General features: G+C 60.2%; 1 protein-coding gene across 2 annotated transcripts; it reads left to right on the forward strand.

The window, feature by feature from the left end:
• ARHGAP45 (Rho GTPase activating protein 45) lies at positions 1 to 11808 on the forward strand. 2 transcript variants are annotated; one of them, XR_008425190.2, is made up of 24 exons: positions 1 to 352; positions 1228 to 1558; positions 3959 to 4102; positions 4301 to 4385; positions 4470 to 4542; positions 4653 to 4719; positions 4837 to 4974; positions 5079 to 5143; positions 5312 to 5422; positions 5497 to 5577; positions 7064 to 7252; positions 7462 to 7599; positions 7695 to 7885; positions 7992 to 8098; positions 8190 to 8270; positions 8412 to 8519; positions 8627 to 8799; positions 8972 to 9160; positions 9252 to 9389; positions 9542 to 9768; positions 9856 to 10081; positions 10734 to 10842; positions 10950 to 11228; positions 11550 to 11808. XR_008425190.2 is itself a non-coding variant. In XM_053911790.2 (23 exons), exons 1-23 carry the CDS (start codon positions 263 to 265, stop codon positions 11150 to 11152), a joined length of 3264 nt encoding a protein of 1087 aa, XP_053767765.1. In that variant the 5' UTR covers positions 1 to 262; the 3' UTR covers positions 11153 to 11808. The 2 variants fall into 2 exon arrangements, 1 of the variants encoding a protein (XP_053767765.1); XM_053911790.2 differs by having other exon boundaries at positions 10950 to 11808.
• The last annotated feature ends 103 nt before the right edge of the window (positions 11809 to 11911 follow it).

Raw genomic sequence — 11911 nt, forward strand, 5'->3', positions numbered from 1 at the left:
AAGCCCACTCTGTGGAGTGGCAGGCTGAGGCCTCAGAGGGTTGGGGTGTGGGTCTGCGTCACCACCTCCGGAGGCCTTTTCCTGTGGGGGGAGGGCCCGCCAATGAGGGCTGAGCCTGTCACGTGGGCCTGACAGCTGGGGAGGGGGGTGGCTGGTGACTATGTGGTCCTGAGGTGGTCAGCTCCTGGAGCTGCATCGCTGAGACCCCTCCGGGCCTGCTCTACCTCAGCCTGCCTGCCTGGGCGGCTCTGCTGGCCCAACCATGTTCTCCAGGAAGAAGCGTGAACTCATGAAAACCCCTTCCATCTCGAAAAAGAACCGGGCGGGAAGCCCCAGCCCGCAGCCCTCGGGGGTAAGTTACCCACTTCAGGTCAGAGGGTGGGGACCTTGGAGCCACAGTGGGACAAGGGTGCTCCCTCCGCTCCGGCAGTGGGGCAGGTGCCCAGCAGCAACAACATGCTGGGCCTGCAGTGGGGGGCTCAAGCCAGCTACAGCCCCTACCAGGCGGGACGGCGGGGGCCATGCAGGATCAGCCAGGACTCTGGCATTCAGCTCATGGTAGGAGTTTTTGGGATGGCCACTGCCTCCCCTGTCTCCTCCAGGGCGGGCTGCAGCACCCAGGGAGTGCGGTAGGGTGCTAGGGTGGGGGCATCATTTGACTGTGACTCTGTAGGATGGACGCAGAGAACTGTGGCACATCACTGGGCAGAAGGTGTAGAGGGCAGCAGAGTATCCGACAGGGTCCCTGGGTGTAGGGCCTCCAGGACCCCGGGGGTATACCAAGTTTGGGAGTGTCCTAGAGTTTGGGACTCGGAGGTCTCCAGGACCCTTAGGGTATAGCAATCGACAGGGGGGTCTTTTTCAGGGAACAGGTGTGTCTGCCACAGCCTGAGGTGGGTTACAGGGCCCGGGACCTTCTCCCAGATCTCTCTTCCTCACCAGGAAGTGGGGTACCCGCGCCCCCGCAGGCCCCGCCCCTGGCTTGTGGTTTGGGCTGACGGTTGTTTGTGAAAGCTCTGGGGAAGAGGATGTTGGGTAACAGGTATGAGAGGGGTATGGCCCCAAATCTCAGCCCTCTGACCTCTAGCTTTTGACCCCCATGGGGTCAGGCTGAAGACCCCCCAGAGCCCCATTTCACTTCTAGGGACACTGAGGTAGCACCTGGGCCAGAGCATCTGCCTTACCCACCACCCACCCCACCCCACCCCACCCCACCTCACCCCCCAGGAGCTGCCTAGGAAAGATGGGGCTGAAGCTGTGTACCTGGGACCCACTCTGGACCCACTGAGTGTGGCCTCCAATGCCAAGACCACGGGCACACTCAAGAGGCCCACGAGCCTGAGCCGCCATGCCAGCGCTGCTGGCTTCCCTCTGTCCGGGGCTAGTTCCTGGACTCTAGGCCGGGGCCACCGAAGCCCACTGACAGCAGCCAGCCCCGCCGAGCCACCCATCGAGGGGCCCTGCCCCGATGCCGTGGAGGACATCTCCCACCTCCTGGTCGACGTGGCCCGCTTTGCAGAGGGCCTGGAGAACCTCAAGGACTGTGTTCTACGTGACGGTGAGAGCCAGAGGGGACAGCGAGGCCTGGGGGGAAGGCCGAGGTGGATAGACATAACCCAGACCCTGTGGGGCCAAGGCAGGATAGAGGGAAGGACTGGGGAAGGCTCAGAGGGGGGTCACAGGGACAGCTTTGTGGAAGAAGCCACTGCAGCTAAGGCTTTGAGGGATGTGTAAGAGTTTGGTGGCAACTAGGAGGGAAAGGCATTGAGGCAGAGGGAGTGTCACGTGCACAGGTCAGAAACAGGACACGGAGTTGTATTCCGGGAGCAAGGTTTGGGTGTTGCTGGTGTGTGGAGTGTGAGAGGCTGAAGGCATTGAGGACGTTAGGCAGAAGGATCTTGGACGTTTTCCTGAGGTCAGTGGGGAGCCACAGGAGGTGTTAGAGCAGAGGTAGGTCAAAGTTGAATGCGTGTGTCTGACCGAGGTGGGCTAGAGGTAGGGCGAGGTCCAATGGGGAGAGTCAGGAGGGACCAGAGGTGGCCGGCATGTGAGCTGCAGGAGGCAGCAGCCTGTGGGATGGTGGTTCCGTTTTCTCCTCCATGAGACTGACAGCCTGGCTTCCTGCTAAGTTATTTTCATCTGTTTCCTGTTTGTCCCTGGCAACCCTGGCAGGCGCCTAGACGAGGCAAGCACAGCAGCCTGTGCGCTGCCTGCTTCTCCCGGAAACCACAGTGCCAGGACCACGCCAAGTGCTCTGACCTGCTCGCCCAAGGCATCCATTTCACAGATAGGAAAACCGAGGCCAGGAGTGGGGCCCTGACCCCCAGCTCTCCCGTCCGTGGAGGGGCCAAAGCCAGATCCGACCTGGGCCTGCAGGGGCCCCCATGCCTTCGGGGCGCTGATGAGGAGCTCTGTGCAGAGGCCCAGCCCTGCCAGGGCCCCGGTTATCTAGTCGCAAGGGCAGGGCCTGCACTGCTTCCTGGGGAAACTCTCTAATCTCGGTTCCTATCCTATTCTGGTACTTCCTTGGAGGTTAGGCCTGGGTGGGGCTGAGTCCTGTAGGCAGTTTGGATGGAGCTGGGGACACCCTTCTCTCCGCCTGGGGCATCCTGGGCCTGGGGAAGAGACTAAAGCAGAGAGGATGTGGGTGTGAGTCCGGGTGCTGCCCCTGCTGTCCAGCTGTGAACCTTGGACTAGTGGCCTCCTGCTCCCAGCCTTGGGTGTCCTATCTGTGAACCAGGGCAGCAATGTGCCCCGGGCTTAGTGACCTACCAGGCGTTCTCAGCATATTGTGACTGTTGTCTTAGAGACCGGGGTGCTGCTGCACGGGGCCCAAGGTGAGGGGACAGAGCAGAATGAGGGGTCCCCAGCCCTCCGGGAGCACATACAGCTTTTGCGGACGCAGCAGCTGCAGCGCTTAGCTTGGCCATGCCAAGCTGGGCATGTCTTGGCTTCACTGGAGTCAGCTTCCTAGGTTGGGGTGCTGCAGGGACCCAGTGGGCTGAGGCCAAGCAACACAAGGGGAGAGGGACTGGGCACATGGAAGGAATGTCCTTAGAAGGGGTGTGGCCCGACCATTCCCTGGTATCTTCCCTGGATTCCCGAAGCCCCTTTCTGCCTCTTTGAGTTGGCCTCAGTTTCAGGGCCCCCAAGTTTCAAGGCACAGGGGCCCTCCAAAGGGGTTCTCCGTGCTGAAAAAGGTTGGGCACCTATTTTCAGGTTCCACTTATGTTGTTGAGCAGGCCTGCTAGGCAGAGTCAGAAGGCCCCAGGTGTCAAAGCTGTCCCCCCAGCTGGCTGTCAGGCCTTCCTGGGTCTTTGTGCCTGGCTGTTCCTTCCCCTTACACGCACTGCTACGGTTTCGTTTCTGTTGGATAGTATGTATTCTGCCTGCTGTTTGCATGCCTTCAAACGTCGTGTAGGTGGAAAAGCTGCATGATCCTTGAGAAGTGACTTTACCTGTCTGTGCTTCGGTTCTTCCTCTGCAAAACGGGGTGATGACAAGTGTCTGTCTTATGGGGTGGCTGTCGGGAGAGTATGAGATAACAGGGTGCTTGAGGCCCGGCGCCACGGCAGGCAGGGAAGGGAGAGAGTTGGATAGAGTCTTGAGCAACCCTGAGTGGCTGGGGCAGGGAAGGGGCCAGGTGGGCTCCATGGAAGAGGAGGTACCAGCACTGCAACTTGAAGGACAAGCAGGAGTTTACTTCCTGGAGGGATGAGGAAAGTGTTCTGAGCAGAAGGGACTGCTTATGCCAAGGTCTGGCCTTTGCTGCCCTGGCCAGCAGCCCAGAGAGGGATGGTGCTCCACCTGAGGTCCTACAGTGAGCCTCGGGCAGCGGCCGTCTCCCACCTCTGCCTCAGTTTTCTCACCTGGGGACAGGATCTTTGAGGAATAAGTGAGCAGGTTTTCCCTGGGGCAAGGCCCCTGCCTCCCTGCTCATAGCTGTTCTGCCCGGCAGACCTCCTTGAGGCCCGCCGGCCCCTGGCCCACGAGTCCCTGGGCGAGGCCCTACGAGTGATGCGCCAGGTCATCTGCAAGTACCCGCTGCTGAACACTGTGGAGACACTCACAGCTGCTGGCACCCTCATTGCCAAGGTCAAAGGTCAGCTGGCCAGGACAGAGCAGCAAGGGCTCTCTGCCTGGAAGGGCTTTCTGGAGGGGGGGTGTTTGAAATGGGTTTTGAAGGATAAGTAGGAGTTTGATGGGTACACTTGCCCTAGTGATTTCCCTTCAGTTAGCTGCAGGGGTGGTCGCATCGGAAAGTGGACCAACCCCCTTCACCCTTGTCTCCACCCGCCAGCCTTCCATTATGAGTGCAACAATGAGGCAGACAAGCAGGAGTTTGAGAAGGCCTTGGAGACCATCGCCGTCTCTTTCAGCAGCACGTGAGTGCGGCGCCTGCGGGGCAGGAGCAGGGGTGTGTGGGGCCCGTGTACCTCTAGAGGCTGACTGCACGCCCTGCCCTGCAGTGTGTCTGAGTTCCTCATGGGCGAAGTGGACAGCAGCACTCTCCTGTCAGTGCCCCCTGGGGACCCGAGCCAGGTGAGCAGGGGTGGCCTCCTCTGTCCAGAGGCAGGGATGGTCGCCTGCAGGGTGGGCCTCAGACAGGACCTATCACAGAGCTGGACTCACCTGGGTCTTCCCCTGCACAGTCCATGGAGAACCTGTATGGACAGGGGAGCGAGGGTGGCCCCCCCAGCGCTGAGGACTGTGAGATGGGTGAGTCTCTGAGCCGAACACGGGGGCGGGCGCTTGCCCGAATGGTGGATGGAGGGCAGAAGACTGGGACTGGGGGTGTGCTGGGGGTGGAGCCCGGGCTGAGAGGCCACTCCGCAGGCTGCCTGCTACCCGAGGAGGTGGACATGCTGCTGCAGCGCTGTGAGGGAGGTGTAGATGTGGCCCTGAACTACGCCAAGAATATGGCCAAGTACATGAAGGATCTCATTGGCTACTTGGAGAAGCGGACTGCACTGGGTGAGCGCTGACCCTGGAAGAGATCTGCCAGAGGGCCCCTCCCCTAACGTCCCCCCTGCATGCCCCCCTCCCCCCTGCACTGACTCCCCTTCCCTGCCCTGCAGAGATGGACTTTGCCAAAGGCCTGCAGAAGATTGTCCACAACTGCAGACAGAGCGTCATGCAGGAGGTGGGGCCACGGGCCTGGGCGTGAGTCTCTGCACCTGAGAAGGGCCAAAGGAAGAGGCTCCCCATCTATGCTATGGTGGTGGCTGAGGGAACCTGAGGGGACCAGGGAGGGCTTCCAGGAGGGCCTGGATGCTGTCCCACCCCTCTGACTACTACTCCCCCTCAAAAGCCCCACATGCCCCTACTGTCCATCTACTCACTGGCCCTGGAGCAGGACCTGGAGTTTGGCCACGGCATGGTGCAGGCAGCAAGCACGCTGCAAACCCAGACCTTCATGCAGGTGGGCTGCACCCTGGAGGGTGGGCAAGGAGTGGGGTTTCTGGGGTTTCCTACTTATGGTCCGTCTCACCTCAGCCCCTGAATCTGCGGCGACTTGAGCACGAGAAGCGCAGGAAGGAGATCAAGGAGTCCTGGCACCGCGCCCAGAGGAAGCTGGTACCTCTGGGGCAGGGGGGTGGGTGGGGGCAGGACGGTTGGCCTCTGGCATGGACCCACACTGTGCTGTGATTTCCCCGCCTCTTATGCACTTGATGGCAGCTTACCAAGCACCCTGTTCTGCTCCTGGCCTCCTACACTCACCCTGCATCCAGAGGCTCTCCCCACCTCAGTCCACCCTCCTTCCTTTTTCTCGGCCCTTTACAGGTTCAGTTGTGATGGCCACATGGCTTATTTCACTAAATCCCTATGAATTTTAGTTGCTGCTGAGCTACTGCTGTGTAGTTGAGCTGTTTCAAATGTCACTGCTGTGAGGAGCCTGCACCCTGTCTTTCGGACACGTGATCAAGCATTTCTGATCTGTGCCCGAAAAGGGGTGGCTGGGATGGAGTGTGAGGGTACAAGCTCCCCTCCTGAGCCAGAGCCACATTTCTCCCCTTCTGTGAGGCTTGGTCCACATCCTCTGGATTGGACTGTGGCCTATTTTTTATTGATTTATCAGAGCTCTTTACATATTAGAGAGCTCAGCCCCTGAAGGTGTGTGTTACAAGACTCCCCCTACCAGTTTATTGTTTTGACTTTTGAACTTACCTATGGCCTATTTTGCCAGGTAGACACCACGACTGTCAACAGTAGGCTTTCCTTTTATGGCTTCTGGGGTTTGTGTCTCTCATCACAATTTTTTATTTAAAAAGTTCCCCCACGGTTTCTCCCACTGCCTGTATGAGTTCTATGAGTTCTTTATGTTTAAGCCTCTGATGGTGCAGGCTCCAAGATGTGGCCTTGGAAGGCCCATGGGTTTTGACTAAGTGCCTTCCTGCTCACCCAGAGAGCACTTGACTTCCTTCCTGGGTGGCTGCACTGTTCTCCGTGAGAGGGGAAGTGAAAGAGAGCATGCGTCACCAGCCGTTCTGCTGGGGGTGGAAGTGGGGGCTGGGGGTGGGTGTCAGGGACTGGTGTCCCTCGTTCAGAGCTTAGCTATGCCTCAGCCGCCCAGACCTTTTTTAAAAAAAAAAAAATTAAAGACTTTATTTATTTATTTCTAGAGATATAGGAAGGGAGGGAGAAAAAGAGGGAGAGAAACACCAATGTGTGGTTGCCTCTCACATGGTCCCCACTGGGGACCCGGCCTGCAACCCAGGCACATGCCCTGACTGGGAACCGAACTGGTGACCCTTTGGTTTGCAGCCCACGCCCAATCCACTGAGCCACACCAGCCTGGGCTGCCTAGGCTTTTAAATGGACACACCAGGTGCCACTTCTTTCTGGGGCCCTGTTGTAGGAGTCACCCCCTATTCTCCTACTGTCAGTTCTTGTGCAGGGGCCTTTTTGCCCACTGGGCCACAAAATGTCAGCACAAGAGACATAGGTGGTGGAGATGCCTGACTCGGTGTCTTGCTGTTGGGGTAGAAAGTGGCTGAAGCCAGGACACTGAGCCCAGTTGAAGGGCAGTTTGGAACTGGTCTCCCCGCTCCCACACCCACAGCAAGAGGCAGAGTCCAACCTTCGCAAGGCCAAACAGGGCTACGTGCAGCGCTGTGAGGACCACGACAAGGCCCGCCTGCTGATGGTCAAGGCAGAGGAGGAGCAGGCCGGCACTGGGCCTGGGGCGGGTGGCACGGCCTCCAAGACCCTGGACAAGAGGCGGCGCTTGGAAGAGGAGGCCAAGAATAAGGTAAGACCGGGTTGGATGGAGCAGTGAAGGAGAGCACCCAGTGGGGGCAGTTCCTGACACACTATGCAAAGTTTCCCACCTCCAGGCCTTTGCCTGGGCTGTACATCCTGCCAGAAAAGCCTTTCGACCATGATCTGCTGGCTGGATTTCTGTGTGGGGCTTGAACCCCTGGCAAAGGCCTCTCTGTGAACCCCCCTGCACCATCCCAGGCGGAGGAAGCCATGGCCACATACCGTACATGTGTGGCGGATGCTAAGACACAGAAGCAGGAGCTGGAGGACACCAAGGTGACGGCGCTCCGGCAGATCCAGGAGGTCATCCGGCAGAGCGACCAGACCATCAAGTCGGTGGGTGCCAGGTGCTCCCATGCTGTAGCCCTGGGCAGTCTGGGCACCTATCCATCAACCTCTGGACCTCACCACCTGCACCCTACTGTCTGCAGGCCACCATCTCCTACTACCAGATGATGCACATGCAGACAGCCCCGCTGCCTGTGCACTTCCAGATGCTGTGCGAGAGCAGCAAGCTGTATGACCCGGGCCAGCAGTATGCCTCCCACGTGCGCCAGCTGCAGCGCGACGAGGAGCCTGATGTGCACTATGACTTCGAGCCCCACATCTCCACAAACACCTGGTACAGCCCTGTGCGGAGCCAGCTTTCCACCTGCGGTGCGGGTGAGCGTGTCTGGGCGCCCGTGATCCCCATTGTGTTTCCTCCTTCTGGCTTTTGGTCCCACCAGGTCCCCTGTCATGCGCACCCGGAAAGGCAGCTTCAGTGTTGGTGACGCTGCAGAGGCTGCCAGCAGCCCTCCAGAGGAAAGTGGCCCCAGCGATGGGGTGCGCAGGGGTGAGTGCCCAGTAGGACTGTGAAATGGGTGAAGCCTCCCTCCAGCCCTTCTCAGCCACACTCAGCCCTTCACTAGCGGCCCATTCCACAGGTGGGCGTGGACACCAGGTGCACAAGTCATGGCCAATCTCCATCCCAGACTCCGACGGCGTGGACCCCAGCCCTAGCTCAGGTGAAGGGCCTGCCCTGCCAGCTGAGGGCAGAGCTCACCACGGGGCCAGGGTGATGGAGAGGGCCCTTGGGCAGCATCTGGCCAACGAGATGCCTGCTCCCTCCTGGCTTGGGGTAACTGACACCGCTGCTTCCTGCTTAGGGGACTTTAAGAAGTTTGAGCGGATGTCGTCCAGTGGCACCATGTCGTCCAGTGAGGAGCTGGTGGACCAGGAGGGCAGCGCGGGGGCAGCGTCAGCCTTTGAGCAGGGTGAGAGGGGCTCTGACCCCGGCGGTAGGGGGAGAGGGTTTAGACTCGGCTTGTGGGCTTGGTCCTGACCTGCCTTGGTGACAATGAGCACCTGCCCTGCCTCCCAGCTGACCTCAATGGCATGGCCCCCGAGCTGCCAGTGGCCGTGCCCAGTGGGCCCTTCCGCCACGTGGGGATGTCCAAGGCAGCCCGTACTCACCGGCTCCGAAAGCTCCGCTCACCAGCCAAGTGCCGGGAGTGCAACAGCTATGTCTACTTCCAGGGTGCTGAGTGTGAGGAGGTGAGTGGGGACCCCAGGGGTTGCTGGAAGGTCCCATGCAGAGCACAGGGGGCTCTGGGAGCAAAGATCGGGACTGTGCTTTCAGAAGCTGCCTTATAGGGGTGTGGGCTGTGAGGGCTTCAGAGAGGAGGGGAGGGAGCCAGGCTCTCTGCTCACGAAGTGCTGCCCCCAGTGCTGCCTGGCCTGCCACAAGAAGTGTCTGGAGACCCTGGCCATCCAGTGTGGACACAAGAAGCTTCAGGGCCGCCTGCAGCTCTTTGGCCAGGACTTTGGCCAGGCAGCCCGGGGCACTCCTGATGGTGTGCCCTTCATCATCAAGAAGTGCGTCTGTGAGATTGAGCGACGGGCACTGCGCACAAAGGTGACTACTGCGGGGACGGCAGCAGGGGCTCTGTCCTGGGAGACCAGAGGGGAGGCAGGCGTGGGCTGAGGCTGACTGTGGGCTGCCACAGGGCATATACAGGGTGAATGGGGTGAAGACGCGCGTGGAGAAGCTGTGCCAGGCCTTTGAGAATGGCAAGGAGCTGGTGGAGCTGTCACAGGCCTCACCCCATGACATCAGCAACGTCCTCAAACTCTACCTGCGCCAGGTGAGCCCCATGAGGACAGAGCAGATGCTAGGCCAGGACCCTTGCCTGGCAGGGGCGGGGGTTTCTTGGGGCAGTGGACTGCTAGGCTGGGATGTGGCCAGGGCAGAATAGGAAGGGACTGGGCTCGACCCCACTCCACCTGTCACTTTTAGCTGCCAGAGCCACTCATCTGCTTCCGCCTCTACCACGAGCTCATGGGGCTGGCCAAGGACAGCCTGAAGGCAGAGGCTGAGGCAAAGGCCACGTCCCGGAGTTGCACAGATGCGGCTGAGAGCAAGGCTGTGGACATGGTTATGGTAGGCCGGTTGCGGGAGCTCCTGAGTGACCTGCCACCCGAGAACCAGGCCTCGCTGCAGTACCTGCTGCGGCACCTGCGCAGGTGAGGGCCAGCCGGGCTGGGGTCCAGGACGGCTGGGTCCAGGGAGCCATTCTCACCCACTCCCGCACCCCCTAACCCATCCCCCAGGATCGTGGAGGTGGAACAGGACAACAAGATGACCCCCGGGAACCTAGGCATTGTGTTTGGGCCCACACTGCTGCGGCCTCGGCCCACCAAGGCCACCGTGTCCCTCTCCTCCCTGGTCGATTACCCGCACCAAGCCCGCATCGTGGAGACCCTCATCACCCACTACGGTATGGTCTTTGAGGAGAAGCCCGAAGAGGATAAGTCTGAAGAGGAGGCTGCGGGCCAGGTGAGGTGGCAGATGTCCTCGGGCGCGGGGGGGCTGCAAAGCTCTGCCTGTGGCAGGATACAGGCGGGAAGGGCTGGGGAGTCTCTGGTTGCCACAGGGGCATTGTCTGAGGGGTCTTTTAAGCAAAGACCAGACGAAGTGTGGGCTCAAATCTGCGGGAGACCCTGCTGGGTGCGGAGGCTTTGGCTCACCCTGTGCCCTCCAGCCAGCCCCTCAGCTGGGTCCAAGCTGCTACTTTACCTGGCTGCTGGGTTTTAATTTCATGCCAGCAGTTTTTGTTTCTGCCTGTTTTTTTGTGTTCAAGCAGCACCCTGCCCCAGTATTCAGTGCCTTCGCCTGTGCCTTTACCTGTCTCCAGGCATCTCTTGGGGCTTGATCCCTGGTCTCCAGAGGGAGGACTGGGTATAGCCTCAGGACAGTGGTCCCTTGCTGGCCACCCCTGCAGGACTCAGCCCAACCACCAGAGCCTGCGGCCCCTGCTGGAGGAGCTCAGCCCTTCGTGACGTGGGAGCGGGGCCCTCACCTCAGATGCAGTGGGTGGTGATGACTGGTTGGGATTTTTTTTTTTAATGTGGCTAATATAGAAGACACAAAATGAGCTTGGATGGGCTGGGTTCCAGGTCCCTCCCTGACCTCCCTGTCACCTCTGCAGTACGGGATGCCCACCCAGCGGGCTGAGGTGCTGCTCCAGGTGCCCTACCTGGAGGCCCGTGAGGGGGCTGCCTTCCCCCTGCAGGAGGAGGCTGAGGACGGGGGCCCAGGTGAGCATTTGGGTCGAGGGTATTCAGTGGCAGACACCTCCCAGTCTCTCCCCATCTCATCCACCTCTGTGCCTCCGTCCCTGCCACCGCCTCTCCTCCTCTCACAGACCTACCAGAATCCCACGTCACCTCCAACGACTCTGACTCGGATCTGGAGGAGGGCCCGGAGCTGCTATCCCCAGAGGAGAGGGGTGCCCTGCACCGCCTCAGCTTCCTGGAGAAGCAGAGCAGTGAGGCCAGCGTGGAGGAGGCCCAGGACAGCGGCAGTGAGGAGCAGCTGGGGCCCTCCGCCAGGGAGGACAGTGACTAGGAGGGGCTGTCCCAGTACACCACCAACCAGTGCAACAACGCAGCTGGGGGCCGACTGCCCACCATGAGGCACAATGGTAGGCAGGTCACAGTGGGCACTGGCTGGGAGAGGTGGTCAGAATTTGTCTGGCTGGGGCCATGGCTGGGGGCCGAGTACCACCCCATTCCTGGCTTCTGTCACCATGGACGTTCCTGGGACTGGCCACACTGTGCCAGGCTCTTTGCCCAGAGTGCCTCGGTTGCAATGTCCACTCAATGGGAGGCCCCTCTGATGCCCAGTGGTAAGGGCATCGCTGGCCGCCTTTTCCACAAACTTCTAGGAATTGGGTGAGTCCACGGTCCACCCTGTGCCTCTTCGCATGACCTGCTTGGCTGAGCCAGGGACTTTGCTCTCCCAGGGAATCACCGTGGGCCTGTGTGAACAGAAGAACCCCGAGTTGCCCCTGCCCTCTGCTCAGGGCTGGCCCCTCCTCAGACCTGCCCTGAGCTGTGTACGATCTCTGGCCGCCAGGCTGCAGAAGGCCACTCCTCTGGCAGCCAGATGGACGGCAGGGGCCAGGCGGCAGAACCGGGTTTGGACACCTGGGGTTTAGGTACCTGGTGGGGTCTCTCCTTCACATGCATGTATTTTGCTTAAAATAAAATTTGTTAATCTGAGTGGCAGCTTGGGGACGGGGACACAGGGGGCCCTTTGCTTCCTTGCTTAGGAGGTTGTGAGGAAGGAAATTCTACCCCAAAGCCTGGTGAGGTGCAAGAGCCC

Source organism: Desmodus rotundus, chromosome 9 (assembly GCF_022682495.2).
Source record: "Desmodus rotundus isolate HL8 chromosome 9, HLdesRot8A.1, whole genome shotgun sequence".
In the NCBI taxonomy this organism is placed as follows: domain Eukaryota; kingdom Metazoa; phylum Chordata; class Mammalia; order Chiroptera; family Phyllostomidae; genus Desmodus; species Desmodus rotundus.